Here is a 23,232-nt window from a genome sequence, read left to right as displayed (position 1 = left end):
GGAACCAGCAGGTTTGCTCAGCCCTCACTCTGCTCTGAAATTAATCTGAATCCAAAATGGTGCCTCAGTCTGGGTGGTTAGAGGAGAAAGAAGGTGGAAGCAAATATTAGGAAAGTCACAAGGTCAGACAGTGGCATGACACCTGCCATGAATCTCTATAGCTCTTTGTGCTCACTCTTTGCTTAATCTCGGGTTACTACCAATGTGTTACTGATGGACCCACACTGTTTTGCAGGAAAAGGTTAAGGCGAAAAACAACTAAGCAGCTTTGCTAACATTTCATGCAGGATGCAGTGCATTACAGAATCTGAAGAAAGCATGTAAAGGATTCAAGAAAAAGGCAATTTATTAGTGCAGTTAATGCAATTGAAACAGCAAAACACAAAATGCAGTCAGTAACTTGCATACTGGGAGGAGACATGACAAATCCTATGATATACTTCAGAGCACAAGAAAGGGTGACAGCAAGACTTCAAGGGGAAAAATGAGGTGTGAAGGGATGCAGTTAGCTCAAGATGCAGTTATTAGGTTGGATTTAGCAGCTTTTTTTTTTTTCAAATTCCTGAGCAACAGGGACTCTACTGGAAATTATTTCCAGTCAGAAGATCCCCTTTCAAAACATGTCAGGTCACTGACAAGAATACGAGCACATCTCATTCCATCCCTAAAACTGATCTGGCTTTTGAAGCCTGTTCCCAGTGTTTTGAAAACATGACTTACAAAACAGAAGTACTGACATGACCTGCAAAATTACTTTAAGTAGCTTGCACTGCTCCAAATATGAAACCTGAAACACCACTGGAAACAATATCGGAAACAGACTCAGTTTGTAAAGGAAAATTCTACTGAGATGAGGCAAGGAAGAGAAGCATAGAGCAGTGTGCCAGCAAAAATTTAGACCAAAGGAAGACTATGATTGATACAGCTGAGTTGAAAAGCAACACCAAAACCTACTGAACAGGTTTACAGAAAAGGTAAAGGCCACCAAACTGAATGACTGCTGCAGATTTACAGCCTCCAAAGCACAAGCATTTCCCACAGAATGGAACTTGAAACAGCATCTGCCTGGTGAATATTCCAGTTCATAAGAAAAGCTAAGCTGCATTAGCCATGCACTTTGCTCATGGGAATGATGGAAGTTTTGTGAGAGGGATGGGAGTTGTTCTTAGGTGAGTGACATTTATGAATTACATCTTTCAACTATCCACCCTTTTTCCTTTCAGCAAAAGGACCAGACTGCTGGCTACCAATTGCTGTGAGAATCTTATTTCAACAAACGTTATTTTTCCACTACAGGGTCATCAGGTAGAACTAGACCACTTATTATATATATAATACATGATTGGAAAAGCACTTCACTCAAATTATGCATCCTACTGTATTCATACTGCAGTGGGGCAGCAGAAGCAGCACTCCTCAGGCAACCATCATTCCTGCTGTAAGTTTTCTAGGAGCTCCTTGTCCCAGAGATTTTGAAGATGCAGCTGACTAAGCAGTGAAAATTCTAAACTGGAGACATTACAGTTGCTACGGTCAACCACTCTGCAGATCTCTCCCACTGTAGTAGTAACAGCAACCATTTCAGGCATCAATAATACAAGAATGGGAATGTTTTTAAACTTTCTGCCTGAAAATATTCAGGGTGTCAAAGAGACAAAAGCTATTCAAAAGGGACCATATTTGTCAATGTTTTGGTCAGAGCAGATCAAAGTGCTCCTTTTATTGACACATTTATTCCTTGCACCACCAACTCCAGCCCAAATGCTTAAAGCAAGTTATATTTAAAGCAACACAAATGAAGAAAAGTTGCTGTAAAAAAGAACAGCAAAATAAATTAAATTGGACAGATAAAACTAAGGTTGGTCTTGAAGACATTCCTGGCCACTGTATTTAAAAAAAAATACAATCAGGGAAACATACAAAGGCAAAAATAGTACAAAAAATACTGAACAATCATCAAGATGTAAAAAAAAAATTACACACAAATTTATCAAAACAGCCAACATAAGACAACATGACAGTTTTATCCAGGTTGATGTTCTTTTTTCTGTTTTCTTTGAAAGGCTGTAAGTTGGTACAACCTTAAATGGCACACGCAATTCAGAGGAGCCTGTATTGGATCAGACTGAGTGAAGGTGTCTGCTTGAAGGCTTGTATCCTGTGATAAAGACCTGGTCAGAAAAGCACCTGACATCAGCGGCACTTCTAGAGTACAAGAAGGAAGATGACATCTGGCCTTCATGGTGAGAATTCCATTTTGCTTGGCAGAGGCAGCAGCAGTAGGACACTGTCAAAAAGTGCTACCTTTTGTTGAAAACCAGAGCCTGTCCAAAAAGGCAGGCCTGTCTCCTGTGCAATGTAAGGCCATTCATCCCACATGAGTCACAGAGATAGTCTTCATGACAGGCTAGCTTTTTTGGCTCTACTACACCTTCTATGCCAAAAAATCACTACTGGTACTGGGTATCTTATTTGGCATTACTTGCACCACTAGTTTGGCATCTGCCTTCTCATGTTTGTACTCTTCCATCCCTTGCCCTATCCCTCCCTCCCTACACAAAGGCTGCAGAATTGTGCCTCAAAGGTACAGTGTAGAAAGTCTGATCCTATGGGCCACAACAGAAAAGTGTGTGGCCTGCACAGAAATACCTTAAATAACAACAAGAGAAGCCAGACAACGAGGGGTGGGGAACAAGTCTTCAGAATAAACTTTCAACTCTGGCATTTTTTAAAGTCAAGAGTCATAAGCCTGTCATACTCTAGAACTAGAACCAAGCCATTGGGGCAACTTCAGTCACATCAGGAGATCAAACACTTCTTATGACAGAAGCCCACTGCTTTTTCAGGAGCACACAGGGATATCTTGTGCTTTTTTGCAGAAACTTGGAGACCTGTGTCAACACTAGACCAGGAGTAACTTGTCACAAGGGAAGGAATGCAGCATGGCATTTTGCATAAGTTGCTGGGCACCTGCCCAGTATCATTAGTAAGTGGTGTTTTAATCAACATACAGAATAATGCCCTGATGCGGCACAATAGGGGGGCAGTTTCACTCAGCGTGGAAACAGTATGTATTTTCTTTCAAGCACATTGTTCTAATCATCTCTGCTAAGTTTTTAGATTTCCTCCACTCCATGTGCAAATATCATCACCAGGCCTGGCTCAAGCACCATCTCCTCACCCATGTGCTGGTTTTCACAGGCCATCACTACCACAGCCTGCTTGCCTGGGATGCGTTTGGCCACATAGTTTTCATAATAGCGGCGGTTCATCTGGCGGGTTTCTAGGGTGGCCAAGCCCTGTGGCCAGTTCCGTTCATGGGCATTTTCAATCAGTTCATTGATGATAGATGTTGGACAGCCACTTTCCACCAATGAACGCTTGATTACAGCTTGAAGTACAGCGTCAGGTGTAGAGATCATACCACCCCACCGTGTTACCCGAGCTGGTTGCAAGGAGTTCACCCACCTAAAAGCCAATTAAAAAGAAAGTCACATGGTGAATACTGAGTATGTTACATTTTTCAGTATGTCATGTTTTCTCATGGCACTACCATTTAAGACAACAAAGCCCAGATTGTATTCTATTCTAACCTGTGACCGTGAACTTCCTCTCTCAGGTGTGATGCTATGACTCCACAGATGTCAGATTTATTTAGAGCATCAACAGGCAGCCTTGAATGGATGGAGATTTAGCCCTGTCACCCTCTGATCCCACCAGCTGCCACAATGGGGAACATATTTCCCCACTGAAACAAAATATGTAGTGTGTGCACCTTAAAAATATCATCACCCTGTACATCCAAAGGGAAATAATTGTTTTAGAAGATACAGTTAATCGTATTTTTTCCTAATATATCTACACATATATCTGCATAGATACATTTTATTATCCCCTACATTAACACCATAGCTAGTTTTAGAAGATATATTTAATCTTATTTTTTTCTAATATATCTACACATATATCTGCATAGATACATTTTATTATCCCCTACATTAACACCATAGCTAGTTTTGTTTTCTCTAACAGCAGTGATATAAAATTCCAGCATGAGAGCCAGTGTGGTGCAGTGGTTTGAGAATTGAACTGCGACTCTGGAGATCAGGGTTTGATTTCTGGCTCAGCCATGTAAACCCGCTTTAGACAAGTCACACTATCTCAGCCTCATAGGATGGCAATAGCAAGCCCCAACTGAAGAATCTTGCCAAGAAAACCCCAGCTTTAGGGTTGCCATATGCAGAAATGACTTGAAGGCACACATCAACAACAACAAAAAATAAATGACTGTAAAATAAGGTAAAATAATGACCTAATAGTTTAAGTCCTTATCCAAGTTATTTATCTTTCACCCTTCATTTCATGGTGCACACAGAGCATTATATTCAAATAGCAAGAAAAGGTACATTTACAATACCATCATGAGATTTTTGTTTCCTGAAAAATCTGTCACACAAAGTTCATTATTACTGCTAGAGGATGTATAGTATGTTCCCCATTTGGGCCTGGAGCTTGGCAGCCAGAGGATCAGACTAGAGGGGAATGGACGTAAATGGGCACGGTATCTGCCCAAAGACTTTGAAATACCATTTCTCTCTTGACTATTGTTTTTATATGCTTTCACCAGTCAGGTTCTGACCAAACTGTTTATAACAGCCCAGGAATCTAAGAAAACCTGTAGCACATGCTTTACAAAACATCTAAAATTTATATTCAAGAGCCTTTGAGTCAATACAGTATATTGCAAAACCCTCACAAACATTGCTTGTGTCTGAAGTATTAACAATTATGCAGCAAGGTCACTAGTTCCTTAAAAAATAATATTTATATTTGCAAGCAATTTTTCTTTAAACTCAAAAGCTATTATTTCCCTCAATTAACACTTCTTGTTGTGGTGGTGGTATGCCTCCAAGTTGTTTCCAATTTATGCCCCCCCCATCTTCTTTTAGAAAAACAAATTTGAATACGGCAAACCAACATGCTACCTGGTCTTCAAATTATTTTATCCACAGAAATGAATCTGTATTCACATCATTTCCCAACAAGATTAGCTCCTGGATGATACTTGCCTTGGCCGTGACTGAACTCTCTTTATATTACCCCGCTTCTACCCCAGTGTAGCCAAGAATATTGCACTTACTCTAGGATTTCATTATATTCAATAGTCTCTTCCAAATTCTGTAGGTTGGGGTTGACACTACGTATTGCTCGCATATATGCTTTCAACAACTGAATGTCCCGTTTCTGCAAGAACCAGAACAAAGGTAGAAAAATTAAGCAAAACCAGACATGGGAAACTTAAGAGAACCCTGAGATAGGAATTAATGCTTAGATGACAACCTAAAGCTTTGCAACTCTAAACTATAGTAAGGCTGTTTAATTCAGATTCGTTGAACACCATTTTATGTATCTGCAAAGAGTTGTGGGTCCTTCATACAGCTCACTCTCTCTCATGTTTCTGTGTTATCTCGTGTTGATTTGCTGTAAACTACCTGTCCATTAGTCATGTTTGCATGCTGTCTCAGTCAATCTCTAGCCTAAGTATTCCACAGAAGTGTGCTAGAAGACCTAGAAATGCCTAGCCAAGTGTATTCTCTATGCATCTCTAGGTCCTCCAGCACAATTCTATGGTATATTTCCAACAGAAGCCAAAGACATCACTATTTTAGGTTAGAAAAATAGGGTTTGTGATAATCCATAATTTTCATTATATGCAAATGGTCCCAAAATGTATTCCTCACATTAAACAGGATCTTGCTGTACTAATTTCAAGAAAGCAAAACCTAAGTCTTAACAGAGGTTGGATGCCCACTTCTCAGGAGTGTTTTAGCTGTACATTCCTGTACTGCAGAGGACTGAACTAAATAGCCTCTGCAGTTCCTTCTAACTCTGTAATTCTACTCCTAAGTCAGGAGACTGTGTGCCAAACATCAAGCAATCTTTTGAGAATCTGACAGATTTATTTATTGATGTTGATGAATAAACCATATGTTTATAAATTTGTCTTTATTATGCTTTGCAGATGTGTTAGCTTTTAATTGAGAATGACTGTTCAGTCAGGCAGCTGAGCTATGACTTCTTTGCTACAATTCAACAGCTGTTACCAACTATCATGTGGTATCTGGAACCTAGATTTTCAGTTAACATGTAGACTAAATGGAGGAAAGTATATTTCCAGTCAATCTAACTTCAAAAGGAAGTCAAAAATTGAAATCATACTAGAAGCCTAAGGCTCTACCTGAATATGACAACTCTGCAGGAAGGAGATGAGGCCTGGTCATTCTTTGCCTCCCTCAATATCTTCAGCTGTGACAGCAACTGCATGTGATTATTTGGCAAGTTTACCAAGGTAGAAAGGAAAGAAGCCATGACCCAGTGCCACCACCGCTACTCATTATTTTGATTTTACGTGCTTCTCTGAGGGATGCCTACCTGGAATAATCCACCCTCCAATGGCCACTCTCCTAATTCTCTGCAGGGACTGCTTAATTCAAATCACTCAAAATTCTAACAATAGCTTTGGGTTTTTTGCTTTATTCTGTTACAGGCTCCCATGCCTCCGAAAAAGTAGATGGCAGGCAAGCCTAAGAATAAAAGAGCATCCTCATAAAGTCAGGGCAAAGATACGTTTTGCTAAGCAATTATCTGGTTATAGTGAACAACCAGAGATTTCTGGGAAGTTTCTTAGTACAGCCTGAAGGCAACATCTCCCCCTGCAAAATTTGTATTCTGAGTCACAATTCTCCTGACCTTTAGCCATTTCTACCAGTCATACAGCTTTTGGAGGGCCGCCAGAACAAAGAGGCAAGTCTAGCCCTGCATGAAGTTTGTCCTTATCATCCTCTTGATTTTTTTCTTTCCTCAGCTCTGGGTTTCTTCACGGTCTGCTGCCTTCAGCTTCTCTGTCTCCCAGTCAGTATTTCCCTCTATTCACTCCAAGTCCCCTTCTTGAGGCTCTACTGCTTATGAAATAAATTTCCCCATCTTTAATCAAAACCCCAGTTAGACCTCTGGCTCTGTTTTTTGCCTCTTCCCTTCAGGTCTGTTTGCTTTGTTGCTGGTTAGGCTAACTTGGTGCCCCAGACTCAGGGCTTCCCAGTATAATTAAGTTTCCTACCTCCTGAGAGCACTTTTTTCTCAACTTTTACATATTGCCAATATAGCACCTCTTGTCCCTCAGTTCTGACTAGATCCGTTTCTCAGAGGAGAGTGCTTGAGAAAGTTCCATGTTGTCACATTTTCTCATCACTCTGAAGTTTCACAGAACTCCCATCAGCAAGAAACATTGCTAAAAGAACATTGGCGGGATACAAACCGCCGCTTTGCGGCGCTTCCCCGCCACCGCCGTTTGCTCCACGCGGGAGCTGCAGCAGCCAAACCGCGCGACTCCCGCGCGGAGCAAAAAAGAAGCTCCAAAATGGAACTTCTTTTGGAGTCGCGTTTGCGACGTAGCGAGGCGCCAGGGGCGCACTCGCTACGTCACAAAGGACGTGACACGTACGGACGCTCAGCGTCCGATACGTCAAGATGGCTGCGCCCGTATGAACAGGGCGCCGCCATCTTGTACATATTCAATACAGATTAGGGTTAGGGGGGTGCGGAAGCACCGCCCCTTCCTAACCCTAGTACGTATTGATGACGTATTATTTGGCCGTTTGTATCCCGCCATTATAATCCCCAATGCCATAGGTATTGCTCATTCACACCCTCCTTTACCTATTAAGTTGACTGTGGGAGAACAGATAGCACAAGCCAAGGAGTCAAATTTGACTGAGAAGCTATCATTTACTGACCGTTATTCTAGAAGGTATTACATTAGCTCAGTTAACAGAATCCAGAGCCTCACTCTTGAAACTTGCCTTTGTACAGTACACTATAAATCCCTCTACCCTTTCCTCTGATAGCTGTTATCATCCTGCAGTACAAGACTGCATTCTTGCAGATGATTCTGAAGCTCTTGTTAATGCAAAATTCAGCAGCAAGACTGCTAACAGGGCCCAACTTGTGCCAACGTTGGTTCCTTTTCGGTGTTAAGTCAGAACATGGCTTTTTATTAAAATCTTTGGAACCTAATTTACAGTTGGCCCTCCTTATTCACAGGTTCTTCATCCATGGCTTGAAAATACTCCCCCCTCAAAAATAATTCCAAAAAGGAAACCTTGATTTTGCCATTTTTTATAAACACCAAAGGTTCACAGTACTTTTAAACATGTTTTTTAAAACTCTACCTTTAAAAACTGATTTGAGTTGTTCAACATGTTTTATCTTGTTTAAATTATTTCTTGATTTTAATATAGAACTGCTTAAATTGTTTATATAGGCCTGTTACAGACTGCCAAAATAAAGCTGCTTCAGGTCTCTTTGGAGGTATGCTATTTAAATGATGCATGCATCCTAAGAATCCAGAAGCTGCACCAAAGCTGCGCTCCAGTGCTTAGGAATGGAGTGTGGCTTTGGTGCGACCTCCGGACTCATAGGACCCATGCATCATTTAAATAGCATACCTCCAAAGAGACCCGAAGCAGCTTTATTTTGGCAGTCTGTAACAGGCCATAGTTTTATCTGTTTGGTATCCCAAGAACTCATGATAAAAGGGCAGGATAAAAAATAATTTAACAAATAAGTAAGTAGATAGTCAGGACTGCAGACATGCTCAAGAAATATAAAGGCTCTGGGAAGTTTAACCTCTGTACAGCAGGAAAATACATTTTAGAAAAAAAATATAGCAATTCCAAAAATGCCTAATAAAAACTTCTATTTCTTCTCAAATAGAGGGGATGCACCTTTAAATCTAGCTCGTGATTTGTGAAGAACCACAAACAAAACAAAACAAGTACCTGCTCTGCCAGCTGGTGCTTATGCTCTGCTGAAGTCTTTTCCAGCTCAGCTATTCTTGTTTGTTGCTGCTGCACCACTGACCTTAAGTGTTTGATGCAGTTATGATTCGGTAACTCATCTTTGGGCATTTCCAAGCTGTACAAAAGAAGGAACAGAAGGAAAAGAGAAAGGAGAACATGTCTCAGCACTGGTCATTGCTGAAGTAAGAAGCTACACTCTAAGCAAACTGGCCCTGATTTAAGTTGCCCCATGCTACTGGGTGCCAGTACTGAGCAACTGGCTTACACATCACGCATCATAAAAGCTACCTCCCACTGAGCTTTGACAGGGTGGATCACACAGCTGATGTCTTGTTTGCTTGTTTAGGTGAACAAGCAGGTGAAATGCTGCTGACCATATGAAAACCCATTGGGTGACCATGGGCAAGTCACACTCTCTCAGGCTTGGAGAATGGCAATAACAAGGCCCCTCTGAAGACAAATGACAAGCAAACCCTTGAATGCAAAACAACACACAACACATACATATATAAACTTGCCACAAAAAACGCTTATGATCAGAGAAAGAAAATGTTCCTCTCCCACTACAATTACATTTTATGAAGACCCAAAAGCATCTATTTATTCCTAACTGCAGCACTGAATGGAGAGCATTTGGAGGGAGAAATTACTACCAGGACAGGAAGGACTAAATCCTTCCTAACGCTGTGGCTCCTGCCCTGAAAAATCACCCCTCCTTAATGCAATGAAGCTTTTAGACTTAAATTATCATCATTTAATGGTGCCTTGGGTCAGAATTATCTACATTGGACAGTACTCACCCACATCCTTGTTCACACGTCACAGGCCGCTTTGGATTGTGTTCGCAGTCATTGAGGTGAGACATTAGGTTGTCAAGTCGTACTATAGCAGTACAACCAAAAACAGCATTGTCACATGTGATTTGCAGCTTAGACAACATATTACGCATGATCCGGGGAACTGGACGCAGGTGGGCCACAGTCACAACACTTCGGTCCACAGGGCAAGTCTGCTGTTGGGAGAACCACTGGGTGATACAGGCATTACAAAAAGCATGCTCACAGTGGGGAGCCTGAGGAGAAAACAAAGCAAGGCATGACAATTCAGATTACATCAGGTTCCTGTTACTTAACTGTTGTTTCTATATCCTTGGGCTCTTATCTGTTTTCCATTCAGTCTCTTTCACCAAGCACTTTTCATGATCAGGAGGAGTGGGAAACAGGACAGAGCACCCATCACTTAGTTAAGTCATCCCAAGCTACCAGCGGCAGATCAAGATACTACCGTATATACTCGTCTATAAGTCGAAAAATTTATGTCAAAAACCTGACCCCAGAATTTTGGGTCGGCTTATACAAGGGTCAATACAGTACTAGTGCTGAGAAAGTTCTGCCCAACACACCATTCCCCTTACCTCCGCAGCTGCTGCTCAGCCAAGGAGAGTTTGTGAGTTCCTCCTTTCCCAGGGAGGAGGGAAAGAACCCTGATTGCTTCTACAAGGCGCTCATGTGTGTGTGTTGTCTCCCCCTTTCCCAGAGAGGGAAAGAGCCCCGATTGCTCTTGCAAGGAGAGAGAGTGTGTGTGTGTGTGTCTCCCTTTTTCCCAGAGAAGGAAAGAGTCCCCATTGCTTTTTGCAAGGCGTGTGTGTGCATGTCTCCTTTTTTCCCAGGGAGCAGGGAAAGAGCCCCGATTGTTTTTCCCCCTTCCTCGCTGGAAAAGGAGAAAGAGGGAGACATGCACGCCTTGCAAAAAGCAATTAGGGTTCTTTCCCTGCTCCCTGGTAAAGAGGAAGGCATATACACGCACTCTCCTTGCAAAAAGCAATCAGTGTTCTTTCCCTGCTCCCTGGTAAAGAGGAAGGCATACACACATGCACATGCTTCACAAAAATCAATTGGGACTGTTCCCTTGTTCCCTGGGAAAGGAGGGAAAGAGCCCTGATTGCTTTTTTTTTTACAAGGAGAGAGAGAGAGTGTGTGTGTGTGTGTATGTCTCCCTCTTTCCCAGGGAGGAGGGAAACTGCCCTGATAGTATTTTGCAAGAAGAGCATGCATGCATGTTGGGGGCTTTGTCATTTACATCCTTTGTTACATGCCCCTAAGTTGTACCCTCGACTTATCCATGGGTCATATCAAAATCCAAATTTTTTCCCCCAAACCTGCCCTCAACTTGTACATGGGGGCGACTTGTACATGAGTATATACGGTAACTTACTTTACAAGACTTTAAGGAAGCAATGCAGAAGAACTACCACTAGTGAGTAGATCTGAAAATAACCTACCATAACTATATGAGGGAGAAACCTTTATACTTCACATCACCTGTATTACATATCAATGTCTGCCATTCTCACTCTGAAGTACTTCAAGGAGGTACACAGAGTTCAATTTGAGAACAGATCATCAGAGCAATCCTGTGGGTTTAAGCTCAGGGAAGCACAATTTTGGACCATCTACAAAGCAGCTTTTTGTGTGCTGCCATAAATTCTGAGACTCTAAATGTCTGTCATCACCATCAATTCTAGAGTTTAAATATATTTTTCAATTTAAAAAAATGCACTAATGCCTATTTTGTAGGATAGCTAAGGGACGGAACAGACTGCACTGAAGGGGCAGCTTGAAGCTGCCCCTGAGAAAACCAGAATGGGACCACGACAACTGCACACCACGGCCCCGATCTGTCATTATGCCAGGCCAAAAAGAAGTGGCAAATAGTCACTCCTTTTTGTGCTCGAAAAAAGCCAGCTTTTCCACCACGCTGCAGACGGAAGCTGATTTCAGGCACTCCAGCACCATGTGGGGTCTAAATGCTGTGCCGCCAGAGCAGCTGGAAGCTGGCCCACATGTAGGCAGCCAGGTGGCATGAAGCTCGCTTTCGGGCATCTTGAGGGTGTGCATCATCTGTATGCCATGTTTCCAAGTCGGCTGGAAGCTGACTTTTTATGGCTGTCTGTTTCATCCCATAGTTCCTCCCTTTAGGCCAGATGTATTCACTACATGGCTTGTGAGTATCACAGTTGACAGTAAGGCACAGATTTAGCTATGATTCCTCTTTCAAGAAGAAATTATTCACACGTAAATACTCTACACTTTACCAGCTCAGCTCCTTGTCGTAGCATTACATCTCCTAAGCACTCCTAACTGGATGAAAGTGAGAAGTTTCATTTCATGTAAGTTAATTTATATTTCTTGGGTTTCCCCCATGCTTTCTACCTCATATTAATGCATCTACAATTTCTTCTGGTATATTCCCAAGGTTTGCCTGGGCATCTGCTGTATTGAGCACTCCTATGCTCATTTTATAGCATATGCTCCCCAGTGAGGATGGTCAACCCACTAAATATCAGAAGGCTACAACTGGATTAACACACTACAGAAGTGACAACATATCTATTCACCAAGTGTACTGCTATATTTGAAGCACACACACACACCACTTGCAGAAAAGTCAGAATCAGATTAGGTTACAAGACCCTCATCTGCTTGGTAAGCAGCAAAAAGAATCAATATGAAATGAAGGGAAATTATTGCCTTACTGCTAGAACACAGTGATACCAAATCTGGAAGAAGAATCTGTTACCCAAGTTTTTACTAATAATAGTTTACAATTAATTAACAGGGCTCATATTTTGAACTGAACAAGAAATTAGTGGCCAACAGAGTTATCTTTGCTCACTGACTCAGCCCCATGTGGGCTGAAACAAAGGCACAAGACACTAGCCTATGCTTATGCACGCATGCAAACAAGCAAAACACACACACACACACAATGTCTGAACAACACTATCTTTGGCTGAGATCTCCTTTTTATTAATCCACAAACACCTCCACCCCCATGTCTGAACATAAACTTTGGCTGAGGCCTCCTTTTTAGTAAATCCAAGACGCTGATTCCAGGATCTACCCCAATATTAGTCTAAGTAAAGCAGTTGCTGTAAGCAGCAGGCTTTGAGTGTCACAAAAGGACAACTTGTTAAATATTGATATTACTGCATTTTCATTGCTGTAAGTGGGAAGGGGGGATGTGATACCTCTCCCATGTGCCAAGTAACTTAAATGGAGTTCAGGGACAAATGACTTAGGGATGTGCATTATTTGCTGCTTCGCCTCACAGAGAAAAAAAATTCTTATGCTATTCCTGGACAATTCCCATGAGCAAAGCCATGCCAAATAGGAACAAATAGCTAAACAGCACAGAGTGGAGTGGGAATGTCACTCAAAGCCTCCACTGCAGTTCACACAGGGAAATAAGTTAAAGAACTATAAACAGTGGCAGTGAATAATACTAATTAAAAAAGGGGTGTCCTTGTGGCTGAAAGCACTGCTGGGGGTCAAATTAAACCACTAGCTGAAGTTACACATATCTCTGGCTTTACTTCGCGAACAAAGATTCAGGAAGGACTCATCCCGCGCATTCTACAAGCGTGTTGATGACTAAAAAGGCCAATCCGAGATATATAAGTCCGGTTGCAGAAGGCACAGCAGAAAGTCTCCTTGGGTGATGTTGCCGGGTTGTGGTTCTTTCTGCGTTGTTGTTTCTCTTCGAGACTCGTTCGGCGTGAGCTTTCAAAAAAGGCTGCAGCATCGTGGATAGTACATCTCCATGCCTCCCAGTGTGAGGCCAGGGCGTACCATTGCTGGTGATCAATTTGGCTGAGCCTGAGATGTTGTTTCAGGGGGTCCTTGTATCTCTTTTTTGGGGCACCCCTCTTACGCTGACCCATGGTGAGTTCACCGTATAATACTATTTTTGGGAGGCGATGGTCCTTTAAATATTACTACTAGATACTACTTTAAATATTATGGTCAAACTATCACTGTGAAACAGAGCATTTCAGCTGCCAGATATGAAATGTTGCATTTGGTTGTTGCTGTTACCTGCCCTCAAGTTGATCTCAACCCATAGTGACCCTTGTGGATGAGGTATCTCCAAGACTCCCTGTCCTCCACTGCTCTGCTTAGTAATGCTTTCTTGTGGTGTGACCAATGTACAACAGCCTCAGTTTAGTCATCTTGGCTTCCAGAGAGATGTCCAGCTTGATTTGTTCTAGGGCCCATTTGTTCCAGCACCACATCTCAAATGAATATGTGCCTATCTGCTTTGTTAACGTATTAAATATCGCATCCTTGCCATCAAGTAGTTTATATCAGAATAAATACTCTTTGGCTCATTCTTCCATTTATTAAATTATGGCTTGTCAGCTCAATTTATAGTATTATTTTTTAAATTTTACTCTTCAGCCAAAAACCAAAAAGTGACAGATATACATCTAAGCAATGCTGCAGAAAGCATTGTGCCAAGTCAAATTATTAAATCAAATGTACAACTGCATGAAAACATGTCTTGACTTTCAGAAGTCCACTGACCTATCTATCAACAATTCTGGTTGTTTCTATTGATCACAGAGGTCAGAGAGGCAGCTTCAACTGTCATCTTGTTCAATTCATTATTTTTTATTTAATATACAAGAAAAATAGAAAATAATTTTAAAACCTGCAAAATACATTATTGTCTTTGCAAATTATCATTGTTTAACATGTAAGAAACAGACAGAGATTATAGTTTTTTGTGGGTTTTTCGGGCTATGTGGCCATGTTCTAGGAGAATTTCTTCCTGACATTTCGCCAGCATCTCTGGCTGGCATCTTCAGAGAATGCTTGCCTGGAAAGGAGTTGGGTGTGTGTGTGTGCACACGCGAACACACACACTGTGTGACCTGGGAAGGCAGGAGTGATTTGCATGTGTATTGTTCTGTTGCTAATGGCAGGCCTCAGGGTGGGAGGGTATATAAAGAGGATGAGTGTCTGCTTGATTAGCGCTCATTGTCAGCAGAAACTCTTCTAGAACATGGCCACATGGCCCAAAAAACCCACAAAAAACTATGGATGCCTGCCATGAAAGCCTTCGATTTCACAGACAGAGATTACCTTTATGACCTCAGTCTCCAAACATTCTCAGTGATCATCAGGAAACAAATGTCTTGTGAGAATTAATTCAACTGGACTGACTATGTGTGATTGTATATGTCTTCAAGTCAATTGCTGACTTATGACAATCCCATGAATTTCATAGGGTTTTATTAAGCAAGGAATACTCAGAGGTGTTTTTGCCAGTGCTGCTAGCTAAAACCATGGTTTCATATGTATTCACAACACTTCAGAAGAAATCCTAGGTTATTAATAAATTATGCATTAAACTACCACCCTTCTTTGGTGGTAATGAAGTTTTTTGGAGAGGAGGGTTTACATTATTTCCATTAACTCCATACAAATTTATTAGGAAAGCATTAAATTATTTTTGAAGCCATAATACAGATTGTATGGTTCTGCAGCAAGCAAATAACATATCTACGGAAGCGAAGCCACATTTGTTCTACTTGGTGGCCACCTATCAAGCCAAGTAACTGTAAGCAAACTGCTGAGTCCTCAGCTGCAAGATATATTCCAATTTCAAAGTTCTGCAGGGTAGACAATTGTCTCTTACCCAAAGGAGTCTTTATGAGCACAAAATCAAGGTTATCCTACAATATCTATCTAAATACAAGAAAAAGGAAAAACAGGATCACATGAGGTGGAATGTTTGTATTCAACAGTCCTCCTTTTTTTGAAAAAAAAAATCTATGTAATCCCTGTCCTTTGAATCCTCCTGTTTTGATCTGTAAATGATGACATGGCAGAAACTCTGGACACAGTTAACAACTCTTCAAAAGCTAATGCTATAAAATGCCTACGTTGTAAGTCTAGCTTTTTGTGAAGTCTGCAACAAAACAAAATTCTGGGAGACTAAAACAGACCATCTGCCTAGACAATGGAACATTAACTATTTCATTTACTGTCTATCCAACCATCCTTTGAAGTAAATTGTTATCTTCCCCATATTACATACTATGAAACTAAGGCCTGGGGAATGATACCTATGGTGAGTTTGTCGCACTGAATTTGAAACCAATGTTATCTTCTCCACTGCTTTTTAAAAGATATTCCCTCCCTCCATTCTGAAAGTACATTGAGTTCCAAGTCAAGGGTGCATCTAGTTTTCAAAATTGGGTCAAATGAAAGCAGAAAGTAAAGAAATCTAAGAGAGCCAGAAATCAAAGGTTCTGCAGAATAACATCTTATAGGAGAATATAACATGATTTTATTTCTGAAGGATGTTTCATCCTGAATCTTTTCTCTGAACTAAAGCTAGTATATCTGATTATATATACATATGTAGTCAGACATATGCATATGTCTAAATGCCAACATATGCTAACAATCTGCTTGGGTATGAGGCAATCACTCCTTAGAAACCATTGAAATTCAGGACTGTGTGCTAAGGACAACCTGGATATAAGAAAACCTCCACAGTACAGCAATTCCTGAATCGTGCCACAGCACAGATATATGTCTGAGAGAACTGCAGTCTTGTTGAGAAAATAAAAGCCTCCTGTAAGTGAAAAGTATCCACTCAGAGAAGAGACTGAATCTCTACATCAAACATTGTTCTGGCTTGGCCTCTTTCCAGCCAGCTTCTGCAAAGGACAGGCAGTTCTGCCTGTCTCCACACCACCTGTCATTACTCTCAAAGTAGAAACAGAAAACAACTTCCTGACTACGGAGGTGGCTTTCTCTGGGTTTGCCTCCTAATCAGAAGACATGCTCAGATAAGTGATTCACAAAAGACATACAGAGGTTACTGTATCCATCTTATATTGTTATCTGCTTGTATTTTGTACCTTCTGCTATGTATGCTTTGCAACAGGCTTTAGTCAGAAGCAATAAACTGGCATCACATATCACTGAGAGTGTAGTAATTCTTAGCTACCAGCATTTAAAAGACTAAATCTTTTCCTGCTAGAAGAGTCAAGTGTGCTTCAGATACTGAATTCAGAAAAAAAAATGTGAGGTGTCCAGACAGACACTACCCTATACTCTTACACAGCAGAAGCCCTGAATCCAGCTTGTGGCATTCTGCTGATATGCAGGTAAATTGAAATTGATGGCTGAGGCTCTTGATAAGAGACTTCAGTGGGATGGGGCAAGGAGCAACTACTGGGCAGTCAAGCTTTGAAAAAGAATGCAAAAATTAATGCACAGTGATACTCAGACTAATACGGAGCAAAGAGATCCCCAAAGCTTTCAGTCTATTTCCTTCTCCACTCTCCCAAGATCAAGGCCATCCCTTTGAGTGATATTTCAACACAAGTAGCTGAACAGGACATGTAGCTCTTTACTGTATAAACCACGCCACAATGCATAAAATGTAAAGTTTGTTCTAATGCTGACTTGAAGCTGTCACTTCAAGTTTAAACAGAGAGTGGTCAATGGGAGTGGGCGCTTGCTGAACAAAAAGGATTTGAACATAGTCACACAGCAAGTTGGCTTGTTAAGTTACAATGTTTCCAATTTAATTAGAAATAGCAATCAACAATGGGAGTCTTTGCACACATATCAAACACTACCACCACTTGAATATTTTATGCGGATGGATTAAAGCTTCATGGATATGGTTTCTTGAGGCACCAAGGTCACCGACAGCTCTCTAATGTCCTCTGACCAAGAGACAGAAAAGCAGCATTCCAACTTGAAGGATGCATTTTATAGGTCAACATGATCAAGCAAAACGTCTTTCTTTGTTGTGATATATAGGATGTGACCCGGGAGCTATGCTGACCCACCCTGCTGGTTTGTTATCATCTTCTAAAGTCTGCCTTTGCTTTGGCAGGCCTTCTAGCTGGACACTTGTGTAATTTTTCTTTACTTCATCCAGACATTTGTTTCTTGAGTGTTTAAAAAATTCTGCTGTTTCTTTGTTGTGCATTTAAAAATAAATACATCAACTTTTAAAATCTGTACTGAACACATCCTTTTAAATTTGAAACGTAGGACAAAAATCCAAGTAAATATAAGGATGCAGGATCCTTGGGGGTGAGCAAACCCATATTTTCAGATGAGGCACAGGATCAAAGCAAGCCACATCACACTTAAGGAATATTTCTTGGTTAATACTTGCTCATGAAGATGTTAGATAAGGAGAAAAACTAGGATAATAGTCCCTGCTTGTTCCCTGTGCAAAAATGAGTCTATGCTCCATCAATTTCAGCTTCTCAAAAAACAGAAGCTTTTCCCCTAAATACTGAGTGACAAGTCCCTATATAACACATGTAGATTCACCCTTTATTCTGGATTCACATCAGAGTTTTACTCAGTGTTTTTTTCCCCTTCCAAATATGTTTCCCAGAAGAATTTCTGTCACCAAATCATTTTTTCATATGCAAGTCAAGCAATCAATATAGCACTCAGAAGCTTGCTGTTCAGCTTAAGATCTCTTTCTCCAAGGGCATCTTCCCATCAGAGAAATCAATCTTTTACCTATCCAATTTATTTTCAGCTACACAAAGAACTTATTCTCTACTGCTAATAAAAAAACCAGGACTTTAAAGTGCTTAGCAGTGGCCTCAAATGTTACACGACCTCTATAGGAAGATTTATATATATATATATGTGTGTGTGTGTGTGTGTGTGTGTGTGTGTGTGTGTGTTCACATGTGACAATCATACATCATTGTATGACATCACGTTGGATATGGCCATGGTGGTACATGCCTTGGTTACATCCCGTTTGGACTACTGTAACACACTCCACTTGGGGCTGCCTTTGAAGAGTGTTTGGAAACTTCAGCTGGTCCAAAGAGCTGCAGCCAGGCTGTTAACGGGGGCAGGTTACAGAAACCACACAATGCCCCTGTTGAAACAGCTCCACTGGCTGCTAGTTTGTTTCCGGGCACAATTCACAGTTTTGGTGATGACCTATAAAGCCCTATATGGCTTAGATCCAGGCTATTTGGCAGACTGTATTTCCCTATAAGAGCCAGCCTGGGCACTTGAGATCCTCAGGGGAGGCCCTTCTCTCCATCCCACCACCATCACAAGCACGGTTGATGGGGACACGAGAGAAGGCCTTTTGTATTGTTGCCCCTAGACTCTGGAACTGCCTGCCCAGGAAGGCCAGTATGGCCCCTTCCTTGTTGGCCTTCCGCTGACAGGTGAAGACCTTCCTCTTCAGACATGCATTTAAAACAGAAAGCTTTTTAAAAATGGGCTGAGGTGTTATATTGTTTTAATGTGTTTTAAACATTTTTATCCTTTTAATTGATTTGATATTTTCACAGGTAATTTGTTTTAATTACTGCAGTAATTTAATTCTGTTTTAATGTACTTTTTTGTATGCTTTTGTGCTGCTTTTAATGTTGTAAGCCACCCTGAGTCCCAGTCTTGGGAGAAGGGTGCGATAAAAATATAGTAATTATAATAATAAAAATAATAATTAATAAATAAATAATGGTCACTGCCCCAAATTATACTTCTTGGCAGATAAATACCTAGTGAAAAATAACATATATGGATACTGCATATCACTACATACAAATTGCACCATACCATGATTGCACACACAGGAATTATGTAACTGTTTTATACAATATGAAGTTGCACAGCTACCCTGATATTTGTCAGAACAGCACTGTTTTCAAATTATGAATGGGTGACTAGAAAAAAATTCTACAGCACTGATTTAATTTTGATCTTCTAGTACACTTGATAACCAGATAAACTGCTTTGCATGCTGGAGATTAACAATGATTTTGCTTCTAACTGGTGAATGTCTAAAAATGTTTAACTTAGAAACTTCTTTTAGCCAATATGTTGTCGTTTTGAAAATGTTATGAAATTATGTTGCACATAATTTCATAACATTGTACAAATGACCAAAAACATTTTTGAAGATATACTTGTATAGCTTGTCTACAAAAATATATCCTGAGGATCCAGAAGCTGCATTTGCATTTTAAAGTGAGACATATTTATCAATGTCTATATGAAACAAATCAACCCTCAAACCTGCTGAATACAAACTGGACTGCACATATGGATAATGTGTTAACTTGCTCACATTTGCAGCCCTAGATTTTTTGCTATGGAAATCCCAAAGGGTATTGCTGTTAAGAAAATCTGTGTGATTTGATAGATGGTATTAAGTTTATTCTCATGAAGTGTGCGGCCTTTTATTTTCAAAAGCATTGTATCAAATTTTATGACCTTTTATGATAGAGAATTCACAATTTATCTGATTGGTGTTCTCTGATTAACATACGCCATAAAGTTATGCCTCAGCTCTTGAATACTGTAATATTTAGCAAACTCCACTGGAATGTGCAAAGATTTAATTTTTTGGAAATGCATTTTTAAATGTATTTCTTTGGATAAATTCATGTAGATCAAACTGTATTACTGTAGTAAAATAGAGCTTTAAGAGGAACAAACCCTTCTCTACTAGCACACACATCATTTAGCTGCATGACTTGAGGAGGAAAGATTAAATACAAATTTGCCATAGAAAACCTCCACCAAATACAAGAAACACCTACAGGAGCTCTTTAGATTGATCTCTAACACCTACCTGTACTGGCTCCTCCAAGACCCCACTGCAGATGGGGCATATGAGGTCTTCATCAACATCCCCTTGAAAGCGTGCTACATCATACCCCATTTCTCATCACTGATGCCAAAACCCTGGAAAAAGCAGGAAGGAGACAAACAATGAAAAGCTAGGCAAAAGCATTTGCATTCTTGCCACAAGAGACCAATACATGCAGAATTCTGTTTCTGTGGAGTCAGTTAAAAGCCATTCTTCTGGCTAGGCTGCCTGCTAACCCGATAAGGCTGCATTCTAACTCTGAGATTCACAGACAAAGCTCCAAGTCCCTGAAGAGCAGGGTGTGGTACAGAAGAGAGGGAGAGCATTTGACTTGGCCCCATTTCTGTGCACTGAATTACCGCACAGTCTTACTTGCTTGCTAACAGCAAATTAGATACTTCCCTCCACATTACTCATCTCTGCACTTGCATTTTTTATTCCCACACCTCACTTTTTCCCCCATTTTATTCAATTTGCATATTAGTTATAGCAAGAGTACCTAGGCTTCATACCAAGTTATAGAGGAGGCAAGAGAGCTCCTTAACTAGAAAAGCTGCTGGGGACTCAATGTGTTTTATATTCATCTCTTATGAGCAAGACTGAAGTCAGAAAGAGTTTGCAAGACTTCCTGAAAAAGGAAGAAGAGGGTGACCTACTCTAAGCAAATAATTCTGGTACACTGCTACATCAGGTGAGATTAGATCACTCATTTCTGATGTAGACACACAGCATTTCTAGCTGTCCTACCTGAGACTGATCAGAAGAAAGGTAGACCCTCTCTCACATCATTTATTTTGCACAGCACATGGTCTGGCAAATGACCGGCATATAGACCCATTCATTAACCAGAACATGCATGAATTCTTATGGCTATTTATATAGCAAGTCCTAGTGAAATTTACTTTCTAAACTACAATCTCTCAATACCATGCTCGAATCACCAACTTTCCCCCTAAAACTAGATTGCTGTGTGTGAAGAAAAAAAGTGAAAGTTCACTGAATTTTACATGCTGCCTTTTACTCAACTTGGAAACAAGAAAGATGTCTTATTCCAAACCAGACTATTGGTCTATCTAGCTTAGTAACAGCTTGTAGGTAACCTCCAGCATGTCAGAAAGGAGTTTTACTAAATCCTATCACAAAATGCCGCAACTGAACCTGCACAATAAAGCATTCACTCTACCACTGAGATCTTACTTTGTTATCATAAAACCTAGGATTGTCAAAGCACAAAAGATGGATTTCCCTTCAGAGTTGCTGGGAAAGCACAAGATACTCTCTGATCATACTCCATAATTCCAGTCATGACTCTTCCAAAAATGGATCTTCCACATCTCCATTTCCACAACCTATATACACTTTACTTTGTTCACCCACAAGTACTGAGCTCAACTGCAACCTATTGTGGCACCCTACTAATTAACATTAATAGCTTAGACTTAGGGAAATGCTTTCAGTTAGATCATGCACCTTGGTATATAGACAAATGACAAATCTGTAAGATATGGGCTAAAGTCTGTCAAGTTCTTTATAGTTCCTAAGGGAAACTTACAGCCAGCAACAAAAGAGAATTAACCACTTAGATTTAACCAAGGCTACTTAAGTGACCTGCAGAGGCTTTGGGTACTAAAGCAGCTTCTGATAACTGTTGCTCACTTAAGGACTACCTTTCAGCAAAAGAGCTGCTGAGAAGACTACATTGTGCTCTACTTTACAGGATAGCTTGATGGATATATCTGTAACTGTGTGAATTATGACATCAAAGGAGTAGGGATAACAGATGCAGTCCTATTGGCCAAGATGGTTTAATTTTAAGATTCCAGACCAACATGTTATACCTTATCCAAGCTCACAACAAATTCAGGCATGATAGGGGGGCAGGGGGAGTATGGAATCATGAGCACAAAACTGCAATTGAAGACACAAAGCACTTCCCAACGAAAATACAACCTTCATGTTACAGAAGTGGAAAAGAAAAGAAACAAACTTACCCAAGATCAGAAAGCAGATGACAAGAGTAGTCCACATTATCAATTTAGCAGCATGGTCATCAGTTTAAATTGCCTCCTGTAGTAAGTTATGCACTGCTGATAATCAGATATAAAGAGTTCAGTTTGTGCACAAATGGACATGGTTTATACAGGTTGAGTCTCCCTTATGCAAAATGCTGGGACCAGAAGTGTTTTGTATTTCTGAGTTTTTTGCATTTTTGAAGATTTGCATATACATAGTAAGATATCTTGGAGGTGGGACCAAGTCTAAACATGAAATTCATTTATGTTTCATATACACCTTATACACATAACTTGAAGCTAATTTAATACACAATATTTTTAATAATTTTATGTATGAAACAAAGTTTGTGGACACTGAATCATTAGAAAGCAAAGTTGTCACTATTTCAGCCACCCATGGGGACAGTTTTGGATTTTGGAATATATTGGATTTCAGAATTACAGATAAGGGAGACTCAACCTGTATTAAATGTTTGGATTAAGAAAAAACATTTCTGATGACTGTAGCAACAAGACTTGCTATTTAATTATCAAATTCTGTGCAGCTTAATTATGAAATCCAAATTTTAAGGCACTTCCCACTACTTATCTCTGTTTACTACACACAGACCATTGATAAAGATGAGCCTTGAGTGCTCACCTTGAATGAACAATAGAGAAAAGGTAAACATAAAACAGCAGAAAACAGAGCTCTAGAATATACGACTCATAGTGAAGCAATATATTCTGGCTAGGACAATCTGTCTGGAAAGCAGACAGCCCTGTCCAAATTATTAGGTGTCTATGTTTTTTGTAAGAAGCTCCAAATGAATCATAACTGAATGGCAAAGAACATCTAGCAATTTTTCATTTTACTGAAAGTCAGTGTCAAGTTGAAATCATAATTAAAACCTGTTTAAGAT

General features: G+C 40.3%; 1 protein-coding gene across 6 annotated transcripts in view; it reads right to left on the bottom strand.

Moving 5' to 3' along the window:
* Nucleotides 1–323: 323 nt before the first annotated feature.
* The window catches only part of RNF41 (ring finger protein 41), a 37,403-nt gene continuing 14,494 nt past the window's right edge, over nt 324–23,232 (bottom strand). For 4 of the 6 annotated variants that reach the window (XM_089479453.1, XM_089479444.1, XM_089479459.1 and 1 more), the window contains 6 exons: nt 22,307–22,402; nt 20,298–20,410; nt 9,659–9,930; nt 8,838–8,973; nt 5,141–5,244; nt 324–3,468 (listed from right to left, as the gene is read on the bottom strand). In XM_089479453.1, the coding sequence (XP_089335579.1) occupies nt 3,117–3,468; nt 5,141–5,244; nt 8,838–8,973; nt 9,659–9,930; nt 20,298–20,387 (954 nt within the window). In that variant the 5' untranslated portion in view covers nt 20,388–20,410; nt 22,307–22,402 and the 3' untranslated portion in view covers nt 324–3,116. Of the gene's footprint in view, nt 3,469–5,140; nt 5,245–8,837; nt 8,974–9,658; nt 9,931–10,272; nt 10,462–20,297; nt 20,411–22,306; nt 22,403–23,232 lie in introns of those variants that run through there. The other 2 variants (XM_089479469.1, XM_089479490.1) reach the window with 2 other exon arrangements.

This window comes from Sceloporus occidentalis, unplaced genomic scaffold (assembly GCF_023333645.1).
Source record: "Sceloporus occidentalis isolate IW3139 unplaced genomic scaffold, rSceOcc1.0.p SCAF_1, whole genome shotgun sequence".
In the NCBI taxonomy this organism is placed as follows: domain Eukaryota; kingdom Metazoa; phylum Chordata; class Lepidosauria; order Squamata; family Phrynosomatidae; genus Sceloporus; species Sceloporus occidentalis.
Note: the sequence above shows the minus strand (reverse complement) of the source record. Positions and strands in the feature narration are given on the sequence as shown.